General features: G+C 36.3%; 1 protein-coding gene across 2 annotated transcripts in view; it reads left to right on the top strand.

The window, feature by feature from the left end:
• The window catches only part of ift172 (intraflagellar transport 172), a 180,867-nt gene that overhangs the window by 71,725 nt on the left and 90,741 nt on the right, over positions 1-18,401 (top strand). Inside the window, exons 18-20 of one of the 2 annotated variants that reach the window (XM_059981669.1) lie at positions 101-208; positions 4,614-4,698; positions 18,028-18,120. In XM_059981669.1, coding sequence (XP_059837652.1) covers positions 101-208; positions 4,614-4,698; positions 18,028-18,120 — 286 coding nt within the window. The remainder of the gene's footprint in view (positions 1-100; positions 209-4,613; positions 4,699-18,027; positions 18,121-18,401) is intronic. The other variant, XM_059981671.1, reaches the window with a different exon arrangement.

Here is an 18,401-nt window from a genome sequence, read left to right as displayed (position 1 = left end):
ATCAGACTATTGATAATCTGCTTGAGTAAAAATTAAGGGTAAAGTGTCATTGTTTGGGAAAATTAGCATGATAAGATTTAAGTATTAATTTTTCTTCCAGGGCTACTGCTTTTCTGGAAACGTTGGAGATGTCATCAGAGACTGAAGCCATGTGGAAAACATTAAGCAAAATTTCTTTAGAAGCACAGCAATTACATATTGCAGAGAGGTAATAGCTGGCGTTTTAATTAGGGAACCATAGAGGAACTTAATTTTCTGAGATATATAATGAAATACACCAAGAGATATGATTCATCGCTGTTAGCAAGAATTACATGGTCCTGTCTTTGTCTTTGCTTCCCAAGAATTTGTCTCCTTTACTACTATATCATGCCAAGATATCAGAAACCTAAAAACATAGAAAACCTACAGCATAATACAGGCCCTTTTCGGCCCACAAAACTGTGCCGAACATGTCCTTACCTTAGAATTTACCTAGGGTTACCGATAGCCCTCTATTTTAATAAGCTTCATGTACCTATCCAGGAGTCTCTTAAAAGACCCTATCGTATCTGCCTGTACTACCGTCACCGGCAGTCCATTCCACACACTCACCACTCTCTGTGTAAAAAGCTTACCCCTGACATCTCCTCTGTACCTGCTTCCAAGCACCTTAAAACTGTGCCCTCTCGTGCTAGCTATTTCCGCCCTGGGAAAAACCCTCTAACTATCCTCACGATCAGTGCCTCTCATCATCTTATACACCTCTATCAGGTCACTTCTCATCCTCTGTTGCTCCAAGGAGAAAAGGGCGAGTTCACTCAATCTGTTCTCATAAGGTATGATCCCCAATCCAAGCAACATCCTTGTAAATCTCCTCTGCACCCTTTTTGTGGTTTCCACATCCTTCCTGTGGTGAGGTGACCAGAACTGAGCACAGTACCCCAAGCGGGGTCTGACCAGGGTCCTATATAGCTGCAACATTACCTCTCGGCTCCTGAACTCAATCCCACGATTGATGAAGGCCAATGCACTATATGCCTTCTTAACCACAGAGTCAACCTGCGCAGCTGCTTTGAGCGTCCTATGGACTACAACCCCAAGATCCCTCTGATCCTCAACACTGCAAAGAGTCTTACCATTAATACTATATTCTGCCATCATATTTGACTTACCAAAGTGAACCACCTCACACTTATCTGGGTTGAACTCCATCTGCCACTTCTCAGCCTAGCTTTGTATCCTATCAATATCCCACTGTAACCTCTGACAGCCCTTTCAGAGCCTTACCAGGTACTCCATCGTGACCTTCTGCCATTTTGTTGCTCATTGCGAAATCTGTAAAGTCCCATACAATTGGAGAAGAACTGATTCTGTCAGCAGTAAGGGAGGTTCTGAGTATAGTTTTACATAAGTCACCAGACCAAAGAGGTAAAGCGATTCTGCTCATCAACAACTCTGTTCAAAGATGAATAGATGAAATATTTGAGAATGTTAAAGACACATTGTGCAACATACTTAGGACAACATAATTTGTTCTGCAGTTTAATGAGTCTACTTTGCCAGGCAACAAATGCTCACTTCATAAAAGATGAAAGCATGGTTCAAGAGTTTCTAGTCAAAAGGACTAGAAACCAATATGAAGTGAGAGTCAGTATTTTGGGTTGTGGAGCAATTTTCAAAGAGAAGGACATTACGGTCACTAAAGTTCCTGCTTATGCAACAGATGGGGCACCATCAATGGAATTCACAGATAACATTTGGTTGTCAGAAACCTAACAGCTGGGCTGTAGAAACCAATAAATGTTATTATCAATGCGGTAAATAAAATCAAGTACCGTGCTGCCAATTCTCGGCTATTTGGAGAGCTTTGTATTGAGAATACTGAACAGTTTGAACAGTTGTACACAGAAGTCAGATGGCTCTCATAAGGAGGCGTCCTGAGATGCTTTTTACACTTTCTGAAACTTTTTGAAAATTCTTTGAAGACTTGAATGCTTCTTTCAGTAACCAACTCAAGAATGTTAAGCATGACATTGCTTATTTGTAAGAATTATTTGCATAGTTTAATGAAACCAATCTTTAATTGCAAGGAAATGATGTGAAATTTATCAAAGTCAAATAGGTAATCTTCACATTTCTATCCAAGTTAACCCTATTTAAATGCAACATTGGCCATTGTGACCTTTTCCAATTTCCAAGCATCTCTGAGTTGGAAGAGAAAGGAAGAATGCCAGATGATGATCTTCAAGTATACTGTGCCCAACTGGGTGAGCTACATAAAGGCATGTCAAGGAGATTTCAGAATATTCTCTCAATCCAAATTCCAGATTGAGTAATAAAACCATTCCTGAACATTTGTAATGAGGAATTAACAGAAAGAATGGAGGAAGAAGTGATTTCACTACAAAATAAGCTGATGCCAAGGTTCAAAGAGTTATATTAAGATTTTTGGTTGCAGAAAGCAATCACTGAATACTATCCTGTGCTGTGGGAAAAAAAGGTCAAGATGTTCTTTATTGCCTTTCCAACGTCATATTTAGTGGAGTGCGGTTTCAGTGCATTCACTCAACTTCTTTCAGAGCAGTGAAACAGACCGCAAATTACTGAAATGGGATTTGAAACATCTGAGTGACACTCAACCTGATGTTGAGAAGCTGATGTCGCTGCAATAGGCCTATCCATCTCATTGAAAGGTGAAAAATTAATAAAGTCCCGAATAGTTGGGCTACTAATGTATGCTCTAAAATTGTTGGTGAAAATTGTTTTGACTGTAATTAGATAAAGAAATTTTATTGGTAGCTGCAATTAGATTTGAATAATTTTTTGTAATTATTTGTCACTGCTTTGAAATTGGCAGTTCCTGTTTTCTTTCATCGTGCACCATAAATCTAAAATTCTTTATTGTTTTAATGTAATAGCCAGAAAGGGAGGGGGCACTAACAAGGGACCAATAACACAAAAGAAGTTTGGGAATCATTAGTGTAGAGCCTGGTGTTCTCTGTGTGGCAAAGGCTGTCTCATTATTGAGAATTTGTGAACATTCCAGAATAATCACCAAACAATTCCATTTTATGGAAAGGAAAAGATCATTAACAAAATGGCTAAAAATAATTGATCAATGCATTTTGCCAGGAGCATCTCTCAGCTGCTTTGACCATTAGGCTTCAGTAACCACAACTGCATTCTTGCTTCATGTTAGGATTGTTCTGGCTAGTGGAGGATTTTATCTATTGGTACCAGCTCTGTCAAAAGATGCATTTATGTTGAGAGCATTTAATCTCACTGTGTGTCATTTCACCTTTTACCATTTGTTTCAATCCTAATCAGAATATTCTGACAATTTAGATTGAATGGTTGTAGAAAAATCCAAAAAGAGTGCCAGTAATAGATATGGTTATTAACAGATGTGGTTATTTGTTCATAAAAATTAATTTAATAGTCCTCCTGAATATTCTTCCCGATACTTGGATGATTATAAAGAACTCGATAGATAAAAACAGGTTGATTATATCCACTTTTAATTTCATCACAACAGTAGCATTCAGGACCACAAACAGTCCTTCCAGGTGAGGCGACACTTCATCTGTGTGTCTGTTTGAGTCACCTACTGTGTCCAGTACTCCCGGTTTGCCCTACTGTATATCAATGAGACTGATGTAGTTTGGGACACGGCTTTGCTGAGCACCTACGTTCTATCCACCAGGAAAAGCAGGATCTCCCAGTGGCCACCCATTTTAATTCCACTTTCTGTTCCTATTCTGACATGATAGTTTACGGCTTTCTCTACTTTGACAATGAGGCCACACCCAGGTTGGAGGAGCAACATCTTATATTCCATCTGGGTAGCCTCCAGCCTGATGGCATGGACATCGATTTCATAAGCTTCCAGTAATACCTTCCTCTGCCCCACTCCTTCACTATTCTCCATTCCTTTTTCCTTCCATCACCTTATCTCCTTACCTGCCCATCACCTCCCTCTGATGCTATGCCCCCTTTTTCTTTTCTTCCATAGCCTTCTGTCCAATCTTATCAGATTCCCCCTTTTTCAGCCCTGTATTTCTTGCACTGATTGACTTCCCAGCTCTTTATTTCACCCCTCCTCCTCCCAATTTCATCTATCATCTTGTGTTTCTTCCTTCCCACCTTCACCTTCTAACTCTGACTCCTCATCTTTTTTTCTCCAGTCGTGCCGAAGAGTCGCGGCTCAAACCATTGACTGTAGTCTTTTCCATAGATGCAGTCTGGCCTGCTGAGTTCCTCCAGCATTTTGTGCGTGATGCTTGGATTTCCAGCATCTGCTGATTTTCTCTAGTTTTTAATTTTTAATTTTAATAAGCCAGTTTTTACTTTGTCAGGTCAGTGCTGATGTCATAGATTCACTGGACCAGCTTATCGTTTAGTAAGAGCTTAATTTTGCTGAGCATAACTTCAGCACAGTATTGTCAGGTCTCAGAGTTGTGTTCATTGTAGTTCATTTTGAATTATTATTATCCAGAACAATTTAATGTTGAAGAATCAAAATAACCTGAAGTTCTAGAACTGGCTGAAATATATCAAAGCAAACAAAAACATATTGGGGATTGAATCTGGATTTAACAGACTTAATGCATGTTCCTTTTGTTTTTAAAAAGATGTTTTGCTGCCCTGGGGGACGTAGCTAAAGCTCAGTTTCTCTGTGAGACTAACCGGATTGCAGACCAAGCAGCAAAAGAATATGTAAGTAATAACAAGATAAACTAATTGCCAGTTGAAAAACTTAAATATATCTGATAATTTTATACACTAAAAACATTAAAATATTTCATTAATTTGAGTTGCAAATAAGTTATAAAACAGTGTTGTGCAATAACTGTTCTTCTCTTTTGGGAAATGTTAAATTTGTTATCTTTTGACAAATTGAAGTTGATTCGGGACAAGGTGAAATTTGCAAGACTAATTTCACATGGCCTCTGGCCATATGTCTAATGTTTTCCAGAAAAGTGCTTTCCGCCCCTCTGCCAAAATATACTTTTCTTTTCTTTTTCAATCTTTTTATTGAGTTTCATATATATATTTAAGAAAAAACATAACATAATAATGAATAGGTTATAAATGCAATAGACTTGAAATTACATTAGTAATAGGATAATAATATCCTATTAAACATCAACAAAAAAAAGTACATTAATCAATCAAGTCTATATAATTATATATGAAAAAAAACAAAAATAATCATCAAAAGAAAAGGAGAAAAAAAAATTAAAAATATATAAAAGAGAATATATATTGAAAAAAACTCTAAACTAAACTAATATGGGCAATAGTTTATAAGTATATGATAGTGTCAAGAAAAACTCCGGAACTCCATACCTGAACAAGAATAAGAGGAGAGAAGGTCTGAAAAAGGCCAAATTAATTCATATGAAAATGTCGAATGAACGGTCCCCAGGTTTCTTCAAATTTAATTGATGAGTCAAAAATAGTGCTTCTAATTTTTTCCAAACTCAGATAAGAAATAGTTTGAGAAAACCACTGAGACGTGGTAGGAGGATTTACTTCTTTCCAGTTTTGTAATATAGACCTTCTGGCCATTAATGTTACAAAAGTAATCATTCGTCTGATTGGAGGGGAAAACTGATTACCATCCTCATTTGGTATACCAAAAATTGCAGTAATAAAATGAGGTTGTAAATCGATATTCTAAATTGAGGAAATGGCACCAAATATGTCCTTCCAATAGTTATGTAAAGTGGGACATGACCAAAACATGTGGGTCAATGAAGCCACTTCTAAATGACATCTGTCACATTGAGGGTTAATATGGGAATAGAATCGAGCAAGCTTATCTTTAGACATATAAGCTCTATGTACAATTTTAAATTGTATTAAAGCATGTTTAGCACATACAGAAGAGGAATTAACCATTTGTAAAATTTTTTCCCATTTATCTGTTGATATATTGTATCGAAGTTCTTTTTCCCATTCTTGTTTAATTCTATCTGATATTTCTGGTTGTATCTTCATAATCATGTTATAAATAAAAGCTACTAATCCCTTCTGACAAGGATTAAAGGTGAAAATCAAATCTGAGAAATCCAATGGAGTTGAATTGGGAAAAGATGGTAGAACTTTATGTAAGAAATTTCTAATTTGTAAGTATCTAAAAAAATTAGATTTAGGTAATTTAAATTTGTTGGAGAGTTGGTCAAAAGACATCAAAGTACCTTCAAAAAAAAGATCACGAAAACATTTTATACCTTTCCTTTTCCATATGCTAAAAGCTTGATCTGTCAATGAAGGTTTGAAAAAAAAATTAAGTAAAATAGGGCTATCAAGAACAAAGTTTTTCAGAGTAAAAAACTTACGAAATTGAAACCAAATTCATAGTGTATGTTTGATAACAGGATTAGATATCTGTTTATTGAATTTAACTAAATCAGCAGGAAGAAAAGAGCCAAGAACGGAGAATATAGAATATCCCTTTACCTCACTACATTCCAAATTTACCCACTGTGGACACAATGGTGAGTCCAAATCTAGTTTCCAATACGTTAGGTTACGAATATTATTCACCCAATAGTAAAATCTAAAGTTAGGTAAAGCTAAACCACCATCTTTTTTAGATTTTTGTAATTGCCTTTTACTTAACCTGGGGTTTTTATTTTGCCACACAAATGAGGAAATTTTTGAATCAATGTTGTCAAAAAAAGATTTAGGAATAAAAATTGGTAAGGCTTGAAATAAATATAAAAATTTCGGTAAAATCATCATTTTAATAGCATTAATCCGACCAACTAATGATAGGAATAAGGGAGACCATCTTGTAGTAAATTGTTGAATTTGATGAAGCATAGGTAAAAAATTCAGTCTAAATAAATCTTTATATTTCTTGGTGATTTTTATACCTAAATAGATAAAGTTAGCAGTAACAACTTTAAATGGTATCCTGTCATTCAATAAGGTTTGCGCGTTTAAGGGGAATAATTCACTCTTATCTAAGTTTAATTTATAACCAGAAAAACTACCAAATTGAGCCAACAAGGATAAAATAGCGGGAATAGACCTATTAGGATCAGAAATATATAACAGCAAGTCATCAGCATAAAGTGATAATTTGTATAACTTCTCATTACGGGTGATACCAAAAATATTAGGAGATTCACAAATAGCAATGGCTAAAGGTTCTAATGCAATATTAAATAATAAAGGACTTAAAGGACAACCTTGTCTCGTACCACGAGATAATTGAAAAAAAGAGGATCTATAATTATTTGTAAGAACAGAAGCAACAGGTTTATAATATATTAATTTAATCCATGATATAAAATTAGGACTAAAATTAAAGTTTCTCAATGCATTAAATAAGTATGTCCATTCAACTCTATCAAAAGTTTTTTCAGCATCTAATGAGATAACACATTCTGGGGTTGTGGGTGATGAAGTATAAATTATATTAATCAATTTTCTAATATTAAAAAACCAGTTTGATCTTCTGAAATAATCTGTGATAATACCTTTTCTAATCTAATGGCTAAAATTTTTGTAAGAATCTTAGAATCTACATTTAATAATGATATAGGGCGATAAGATGCACATAAAGTAGGATCTTTATCTTTTTTAATTAGAGATAGTAGCTTCATAAAAAGATTGAGGTAATCTCTTCTTAACAAACGCATCATTAAAGATTTCACATAGCCAAGGAGAAAGCAAAGAAGAAAAAGTTTAAAAAAATTCTACAATATAACCATTAGGACCAGGAGCTTTCCCTGAATTCATTGATGAGATAGCCTCTCTTATTTCGGCCATAGAGATAGGAGCATCAAGCAAGCTACGATCTTAATCTATCAGTTTAGGAATATTCAAATTGTTAAAAAAATTATCCATCATGGACAGGTCACCATCAAATTCTGATTGATATAAAGATTTATAAAAATCTTGAAAAGTGTTATTGATTTCTTTATGATCAGTAGTTAAATTACCGTCTTGTTTACGAATTTTAATAATTTGTCGCTTAGTCGAAATAGCTTTTAATTGATTAGCTAACAATTTACCAGTTCGATCACTATGAATATAAAATTGAGCCCTGGTCTTGATTAATTGATTCTCAATTGAAGAAGATAATAATAAGCTATGTTCCATTTGAAGCTCAACTCTCTTCTTATAAAGTTCTTTGGTAGGAGTAACGGAGTAAATCTTATCAATTTCTTTAATTTTATCTACCAATAAAGCTATATCTAAATATCTTTGTTTTCTTTTACCAACGGAATATGAGATAATTTGTCCACGGATAAAAGCCTTGAAGGAGTCCCAAAGTATTCCTCTATCAATCTCTTCAGTATAGTTTATTGAAAAAAATAAGTCAATTTGTTGTTTTATGAAGGTAATAAATTCTGGATCTTGAAGCAAAGTAGCGTTGGGTCTCCAAGATCTAGTATTAATGGAAGAGTCCGAGATCTTAATAGATAACTTCAAAGGTGCATGATCCGAAATGGCAATAGAATCGTATTTACAATCAGTAACATCTGTTAATAAACGATGATCAATAAGGAAATAATCAATTCTAGAATAACTATGATATACATGTGAAAAAAATGAAAATTCTTTATCTTTAGGGTTCAGAAACCGCCATATTTCAGTAATTCCCGAATCGACCATAAAAGAATTAATAAGTAAAGCTGATCTATTCGGAAGAGTTCGAATAGGTTTAGATCTATCCATCGAAGGATTCAAACAACAATTAAAATCTCCACCCATTATCAACATATATTCATTCAGATTAGGAAGGGAAGTAAATAAACGTTTAAAAAATTCAGGGCAGTTAAAATTTGGAGCATAAATATTAACTAGAACGACTTTTCGATTAAAAAGTGAACCAGTTATCAACAAAAATCTGCCCTGTGGATCAGAAATAATTTCATGATGTGTAAACGAAATTGAGGGGTCTATAAAAATTGACACACCCCTAATTTTGGCGGTACAATTCAAGTGAAATTGTTGACCCTTCCAGAACCTAAAAAAACGTTGATTATCCTCCCTCCTAATATGGGTCTCCTGTGCAAAAATAATATTAGCGTTCAATCTATGGAATACTTTAAATATTTTTTTACGTTTAATCGGATGATTTAAACCATTAGTATTCCAAGAGATAAAGTTAATAGATTTATCCATCATGCCAATATTAGTTGTGTGTATCATAAAAGGTTAAATAGTCACATAACCCATAATTCAGGAAGAAGGAAAATTGATTCAGGAGCAACCGGAGATCATGACACCTCAACAATATTAATAATTTAAAGTCGGCCCATAAACTAAAAGCAAAAAAATAAAAAGCAAAAGCGTGAAAAAAGATCCCTACCCCCTCCCCCCACCCTTCGAAAGAAAGCCAAGCGGCAGGCGCATAAACTAATACTAACATTACCCCCATTTCAAGATGGCAGCTCTATAAAAAGATTAAAAAAAACTATATAACACCCAGATTAAGATATAGGGTTGCAAAAAGAAAATATATATCAGTCAGAATAAAAAAACTAATATAATAAAAGAAACAATCATTAATAAAAAAAAGTATGAACATTAAAATTTGAAAGTGTAATATACCTTTAAAAAAAAATTCCATGTTCAAATACAAGAAAGATGACGTTTCAAAAGCAAAGACTTATGGGAAGAAGAAACGACATTTTGAAAAAGCCATATTACAAAATATAAATATAAGTTCAGCAATCTATTAAAAAAAATTTAATAAAAAAGAGTTATCAAAATAGAATTTAAAAAAAAGATTTAATAGATACTACAATATATATAAAAAAAGACTAAAAAAATTCAAAACATTCGTCCCATTTCTAAGTACAGGCAAACAAATAAACGCTTACAGAAAGCGAAGTCTTATGGGAAGAAGAAACGACATTTTGAAAAAAAAGTAATTCATTATTACAAAATACAAACGTGTATAAAAAAGGATATTATAAAAATTAAAAGAGCATCTATAAACAATGATAATAGTAGTAAAAAAAAAGAACCAGACCCGTAGATCAGGATAAGAAGTTGTAACCCAGCTGCATAGGTTAAAACTTAAAATGAGATGGCATCCTCTCTCCGAAAAATCTTCAATGTAACACATAGTTCAAGTTGCACTAGAGGATTGATATTCTTCAACAAATTTCTTCGCTTCTTCCGGAGTGTTGAAAAATTGTTGACTGTTGTCGTTCAGCGCAATTCTAAGCTTCGCTGGATACATTAAAGCTTGTTTAAGTCCAATCAAGAGAATCTCTGCCATCACTGGTTTAAAAGCGATTCTCGCTCTCATTACTTCGTATGAATAATCCTCAACAATTCGAAATGTGTTGGTGTTGTGAGAAATCATACCTTTTTTACGGGCTAATCGAATTAGAAGCTCTTTCTCACGAGGATAATGAAGGCGAACAATCACCGCTCGTGGTTTAACACTCGTAGCCGAAAACCTCGCGACTCTGTGAGCGCGGTCGATAACAGGTTTAGCTTGCAAACCTTCATCACTGAAAATTTCCCACAGTAATTTAGAGAAAAATTCAGTTAAATCACCAGACTCAACTTTTTCGGGAAACCCGATGATACGCAAATTCTGTCTGCGAGATCGTTTTCGAGATCAGTAATTTTAAACTTATACTGATCCATAGTTTTAGCAGTCGACTCTATCTTCTTCTCCAACGCTTCAATTGTACGTGCTTTTCACAAATTGATTTTTCAAGAGTCGTGATCTTATCTTCATGCCGCTGAATATCTGATGCCTGCGATTGAAACTTAGTTTCAAGCGATCTAACAACTTCTTCAAGTTCAGATATTTTCGTGGTAAGCCTATTTTCCAAACTTGCCAGTTTACTTTCCAATTTACCTTCTAACCTGCCTTCCAAACTCGCAAGTTTAGCATCCAGAAGGGTAGCAATAATGTCGATAGATAAAGGATCCTTAGACGATTTCTTGCTTTTAGCCATTTTAAGTTTGACAAGATTAGATCAAATATTATTTTAGGAAAAAAAAGTTAATCAGAAGTAGCAACTCATATGATTAAGTTCAAAAAGATTTGATTAAAGGGTGATTATAGTTGAAAAAATGAAGAGCGCCTAAAAGGCAGATGTTTACGTCGCCATCTTGAAACTCCACCCCCCCCCCCCCTAAAATATACTGACGTAAATAATGACCACAGGGCAGTGTGAAGAGTCACACTCTAGAATTGGCCCAACTTTATGTTATTATCTAGGAAGAGAAAGATGTGGAGTATGAATAAATATATGAGTTACGGTTTGTAGATAGTTTTATTGGTGTTTTCTGGGTCTGGACCTTTTTGTGCAATGGCAGCTAAGTTATGGTATGAAGGCATAATGTTATTGATGAAGCCAGACCATTTTTAAGAGAACCAAGAAAATCATTTTATGCAAAGGTAGAAAAAACAGGAATTATCCCAAAATAGCCTGTGGACTCTGAAATTTTCAAGATTAAGATTGACATATTTCTGCCAAATATTGATATCAAAGAATATAGAATTTTGGTGGTAAATATCGTTGAGGTACAGATGAGCTCTGCAGAGCATGAATGTGTGGCCCAATTCCCTCTTCATATCTATCACACAGTATAATGTGGAATTGAATGAATTTTATACTTAAACCAGTAGATGGCAGACTTTATTCATTGTAGTTTATAGATTTATTCCAGCATCAACAGCATGAAAAGCAAGAAAAACAAAGAAGGGTAAGGTCAGTTACCACAACAAATATCAAATGATAGCATTCACGTCTATCATTATGAATTTCTTTGAGAGGTTGGTTCTGGCTAGAATTAACTCTTGCCTGAGCAAGGACCTGGATCTACTTCAATTCACTTACCGCCACAATCAGGTCGACAGTGAACCAAATCTTATTGGCTGTCCGCTCTCCTTCGGAGCACTTAGACAACAGCAAAAACATGTGCCGTGCTGCTGTTTGTCGATGAGCCCTCGATATTTAATACTATCATCCTCTCTGTATTACCCTCCAAGCTTCTAAACATGGGTTTCTGAACCTTTCTCTGCAACTGCTTCCTTGATGTCCCCATCTGGAGGCCACAATCAGTATGGATCAGTATTAATATCTTCTCCTTTCTGGCAATCAACACATGCATATCTCAAGAATGTGTACTTCTACTCTCTCTACACTCATATCACCGATAAGTACAGATCTAATGGGACTCATCAAATATTCCCATTTGGGACTGCTACAGCTGAAATCCAGAGTCACAGTCATGGGTTCTTCAGTAAGCAGCATCGTCTTAAGGTGTTTAAAAAAAATCTATCGATACTCAAAATCAATGTATCATGGACTTCAGGCTCAGGTCGCGAGTGTAGTTTCCCTATAAGTAAAAGAAAGTGTGGAAGCTGCGTTATTCGACAGGTACGATTGAAACTCCAAGGCCTGAGATCCCCACTCTAGATTATCCCACTGGTGAATGTAGTCTCTGGAAAATAAAACTGAAGACCTCAGAGTAAGATTGTGTTACCAGAGAGACATCAGGGGCTGCTGTGTACCTTGCTTCATGGAAACATGGCTATGCCCTGCCATTTCAGATACAGCAGTACAGACTGTTGGCTTCATGTGATCAAAACAGAGAATTGCAGAAAAGCTGCAGAGGGTTGTAAACTCAGCCAGCTCCATCAAGGATACCAGCCTCCCCAGTGTCGAGGACATCATCAAAGGTGATGTCTCAAAATGGTGTCATCCGTCATTAAGGACCTACACCTCCCAAGACATGCCTTTTTCTCATTATATAATCAAGGAGGAGGTAGAAGCACATGAAGACTCATACAGAACATTGTAGGAATAGCTTCTATTAAGATTTACGGATTCCAGGTAATTGGGGCACATTTTGGCCCAATTAAGTGGCTACCCCAATAAGCTGAAATTTCATGAAAATGGAGGGAAAAAAAGACAAACTACTGTTTAACTGAGTAAGAAATTATGTATTTAAGTAAAATACAGAATAAATTTGAACATAGTAGTACTGTAAAACTGCATTAGTTCCTAATAGTTATTGACAGAGGAATTCATTCAGCGTTCTGTTGATTGACTTAAGCAAACAAAACCTAGTGCAGATAATGGACTGCCTTCATACAATTCTATGGCCGACTGCATCCTTGAAATCTCCATTTCATTGTAATCTTCAAGGAGATTTTTGATAGCTTCAGATTCTTCATAATGCCTAACTTGTTGAAGTTGTTAAATTGTTTCTTTTTCACTCCTGGCAGTTTTTGGCATCTCCAAGCCTGAATGCTTGAAACTGCAGTGAGCAAAAGAGTTCTGAATTGTCTTACTGCTTATTTCTTGCCAACTATCAGTGATACCAATCACTGCTTTTTGAACACAAACACATGCAACTAATGCTATTTAAAAACTGTTCACTGTAAGCACGGTGTCAAAAGCACTGAAAGCACAAGTGCATGCATCTGATTCTGTGCCATTTAATTTCCTGTCCCAATTAAGTGGCATAGTGTCCCAAATAAACAAAGGGAATCCCGGCTACTTTCCATATTAAGTTTTCTTTTTTAAGTATTGTCCCAAATAAGTGGCTGCCCAGATTAACCGATGTCCCAATTAACAAGAATCCACTGTATACACTGTATGTATAGCACTGTACTACTGCCAGAAAACAACAAATTTCATGACATACGGTATATCAGTGATAATACCCCTTATTCTGATTCATTTTTCCACTTGCAGTACTGACTGTCACTGGCTTGTCAATGCTTTATTGCCTCATTATATTTATTGTTATCATCATTATCACACATATATTGGCATAAAGTGAGAAGCTTATCTTGCATACTGTTCATACCAATTAATTTCACAGTACATTGAGGTAAAGTAAAACAATAAAAGAATGCAGAATAAAGTGTAATAGCTACAGAGAAAGTGCAGTGCAGATAGACAATAAGATGAAAGGTCATTACAAGATAGATTATGAGGTCAATAGTCCACCTTGCCATGCTAGAGAGCCATTTAACAGTCTTATAATAGGGAGGGGTTATAGGAGCTGTCCTTGAGCCTGGTAATCCATGCTTTCAGGCTTTTATATCTTCTTCTTGATGGCAGAGAGAATGTCCAGAGTAGATTGCAATGTGTCTTTGATTATGTTGGGTGCTTTACTGAGGCATTGAGAGGTGCAAATAGAGTCCATGGAGGAGAGGCTGGTTTCTGTGATGGACTGAGCGATATTCACAAATCTCTGCAATTTCTTGCATTGATGCTGTGATACCTATACGGTCGGACCATATAGTTGGAATTTTTACGTCTTTATCTGAAATATCATTTAACAGAAAATAATTGAGTAGAATTTTTTAATATATGACTTATAGCGTGTCTCAAGTATTGATTGTACATTATCAGTGTTATCAGTTAGATATTGCATGTCAGCGGAGAAACTAATGTCAACCAGGGAATGAAGAAAATACACTTTCCTGGTGGACATTGAGTTTACGTAACCTACATAAAATGCTGTGCTGATTAAATTATCTTTGGTCATTCTGTTTTGGCGATACAAGCTTAAAAAGTTGAAAATGATTAAAAAAAGAAGAACGTCTGAAAATGTTGGAAAAGCTCAGTCAGAGCGACATCTGTGGCAAGAGCAGAAGAATGTGCTCAATTCTGGTCGTCTCACTACAGGAAGGATGTGGAGATCATAGGAAGGGTACAGAAGAGATTTACAAGGATGTTGCCTGGAATGGGGAGCATGCCTTATGAGAATAGGTTGAGTGAACTCGGCCTTTTCCCCTTGGAGCGACAGAGGATGAGAGGTGACCTGATAGAAGTGTACAAGATAATGAGAGGCATTGATCATGTGGATAGTCAGAGGCTTTTCCCCCAGGGCTGAAATGGCTGGCACAAGAGGGCATAGTTTTAAAGTGCTTGGAAGTAAGTACAGAGGAGATGTCAGGGGTAAGTTTTTATGCAGAGAGTGGTGAGTGCGTGGAATGGGCTGCTGGTGGCGGCCGTGGAGGCAGAAACAATAGGGTCTTTTAAAAGTCTCCTGGACGGCTACGTGGAGCTTAGAAAAATAGAGGGCTATGGGTAAAGCCTAGGTAGTTCTACGGTAGGGACATGTTCGGCACAGCTTTGTGGGCCCAAGGGCCTGTATTGTGCTATATGTTTTCTCTGTTTCTCATGTGGCAGAGACTATAACAGAAGAGGGTCAGCCAGCTATTGCTCCGTTCTGCTGAAGTAAAACCATGTTCCTACTCTCTCTCCCCATACCTCTTGACTTCCTTGTGGTTTTAATGTCTGCCATTGAATATATTCAGTGGCTCCACCCCCACTGCCATCTGGAGTAAAAAAATATTCCAAAGCTCCACCACCCTGCTCAGAGAAGAATGTCCTCCTTGTCTCTTTCTAAATGGAAAATCACTTCTTCTGAAACCACCCCTCTAGTTCTTGATGCTGCAAATAAAAGAAGTATTTTCTTAGCATCTGCCCCATTCAGACTCTTCAGAACCTTATGGGTTTCTTATGGGAATCTTTTGACCTCTCAGTCTTCTATACCCCAACCTGTTCCATGATACTCATTTGATAAAACCTTAATATCAGGAATCAGCAAGTAAATCTTCACTTGAAAGTCATTTTGCAGTTTCATTACCACTCTGTAAAACTGTGTCAAAACTTCATAAAGGTTAATGTTCCACGAGCATTCCTAATTGCATGTTGTACCCGCATATTAACTTGTTGTGTTTCATGTCTAGGACTTTGAGATCCCTTTATACCAGATATTTTGTAGATCCTCCTTATAGGTACTTATATTTTTTCTTATTATTTTGATATTTTAATATATTCTACCATGAAGACCAACCAAAATTAATTTAGAATTTTGTCATTTCTCTGTTCCTTATCTATTTGTCAGACTCATGCCCTAAGGAACTACATTTACCTTCTTTGGATTCATGTTATTTGTTAATTTACTGAAGCCTCTCCCTCTTTTTAAATTTATCCTCTGCTGGTTTTGAAAACTTCCCAGTTCTCTGGCCTACCACAAGTGTTACTTACACCATTGTTCATCATGTTTATTGTGACTTTTAAAAAATTGTACCTGTCTTTGTGTTCCACCCATTTATTAGCTCCCTCAGTGAAGGTTGAGGCCTAGTGTAGCTGCCAGTGCTAAATACCTACAGAACATCTGACAGTGGAAACTACTTTAAATAAATAAAAAATATATGTATATGCCAGCTGGTGGCATAGTGGCATCAGTGCTGGACTTCGGGGTGAGAGGTCCCAAGTTCGAATCCAGCCGTTAAGAAAGAGCTGGCGATCTCTTAAAAAAAACACTTAACCGGCAGAAGGAAATGTCAAACTACTGTTGTAACTTGCCTTGTATGTGATTTCCCAATACGTCAGAGCGGCGTGGAAGGAAATCATCCGCTACCTGGAAATAATTCCAGATGTATATATAAACAAACCTGTGACATCTAGATAGGAGCAACTGCTGATAAATTGTTTTAAGAAACATAATATAATTTATGGGACCTGCTAATATTCCTTCAAAATGTGAAGCTTTTTGAAACCAATGCTTATTAGTACCACATGGCTAGAGGGAAAGTAAGACCTGATTCTGCTACAATTTCTCATGTTCTTTTGCCTCTCTTGGAATTGACTTGGGCATTAAATGTGGGCTCAGTTGAGGTGGGAAATTCTCAGTCCTTTGTCTACACCTAAATAAGGCAAGCTGGCGAAACCTTTAAGATCATGGTTATGTCGGTCAGTGGAAAAATGGCACATTGGCTCAATACCTCCAGCATGATGCACACATAATTCTGTATTAGGAGATGAAAGTCAATCTTGGCACTAGAAACTAGAATACTACAGCACAGTACAGGCCCTTTGGCCCTCAATGTTGCGCCGACCCATATATTCCTAAAGAAAAGTACTAAACTCACACTATCCCGTAACCCTCTGTCTTTCATTCATCCATGTGCCTGTCCAAGAGGCTCTTAAATATCCCTATTGTTTTAGCTTCCACCACCATCCCTGACTAGTCATTCCAGGCACCCACAACCCTCTGTGTAAACAAAACTTACCCCTGATGTCTCCCCTAAACTTTCCTCCCTTAACTTTGTACATATGCCCTCCAGTGCTTGCTATTCATGCCCTGGGAAACAAGTGCTGGCTATCCACCCTATCTATGCCTCTCATAATCTTGTAGACCTCTATTGTCCCCTCTCATCCTTCTATGCTCCAAAGAGAAAAGTCCCAGCTCAGCTAACCTTGCCTCATAAGACTTGTTTTTCAATCCAGGCAACATCCTGGTAAATCTCCTCTGCACCCTCTCCATAGCTTCCACATCCTTCCTACAATGAGGTGACCAGAACTGAACACAATACTGTAAGTGTGGTCTCACCAGAGATTTGTAGAGTTGCAACATGACTTCTCTACTCTTGAACTCAATCCCCTTATTAATGAAGCCTATAGGCCTTCTTAACTATCCTATCAACCTGTGCAACGGCCTTGAGGGATGTATGGATTTGAACCCCAAGGTCCCGCTGTTCATCTACTCTCTTAAGTAACCGACCATTAACCCTGTACTCAGCCTTCTGGTTTGTCCTTCCAAAATGCATCTCCTCACACTTATCCGGATTGAACTCCATCTGCCACTTTTCTGCCCAATTCTGCATCCTGTCTATATCTTCTTGTAATCTTCGTCAACCTACAGCTCCATCCACAACTCCTCCAATCTTCGTGTCATCCGCAAACACATATTAGAACAAATGAAATGTTAAGAGAACTTAGAGATAGAAATACTATTACACGTGTTTGTGAACTAGGTGTTGCATAACTAGAAAGATTCTTTTGATAGTTTAGCCATATTCTTAAATCGATTGGATCAAATTCTTAGTTTATTGGACAAAATAATAAAAAGAAACCAAGAAACTTCCTGTTGTTCTTTGTTGCTTTCAGATCTGCTGAGTATTTATAGCATTTTCTCTTTATTTTTGTTTTGTCTAAATTGTATACAGGATTATCTTTACTTGTTTTTTTTTAATGATACAATAAAATAATAGAATCCTGTTTTATTTCTTTTTAGGGAGGTGATGGCACAGACAATTATCTTGTTCGTGCACGATTGGCTATGTTGGAGAAAAATTACAAATTAGCAGAAAATTATTATCTGGAACAGGTATGGGTGCAAAAGCACTACATAACTGACAACTATAAATTTTGCACAATTCCACTGTTGTACATCTACTGAATGCAAATTTTAGTGTGGCTTTGTATTTCTTTTGCTCTCATCTCAGAGGCAATTGATAGTATTCTATTTGCAGATTAGTAATTGATCATTGTACTAACTTTTTCTCTGTAAAATGTGATTTTTTTAAATTTGATTGATTTATTTATTTAGTGATATAGTGCAAAGTGAGTCCTTCTGGCCCTTTGAGCAGTGCGACCTCAGCAAGCCCT

Source organism: Hypanus sabinus, chromosome 10 (assembly GCF_030144855.1).
Source record: "Hypanus sabinus isolate sHypSab1 chromosome 10, sHypSab1.hap1, whole genome shotgun sequence".
Classification (NCBI taxonomy): domain Eukaryota; kingdom Metazoa; phylum Chordata; class Chondrichthyes; order Myliobatiformes; family Dasyatidae; genus Hypanus; species Hypanus sabinus.
Note: the sequence above shows the minus strand (reverse complement) of the source record. Positions and strands in the feature narration are given on the sequence as shown.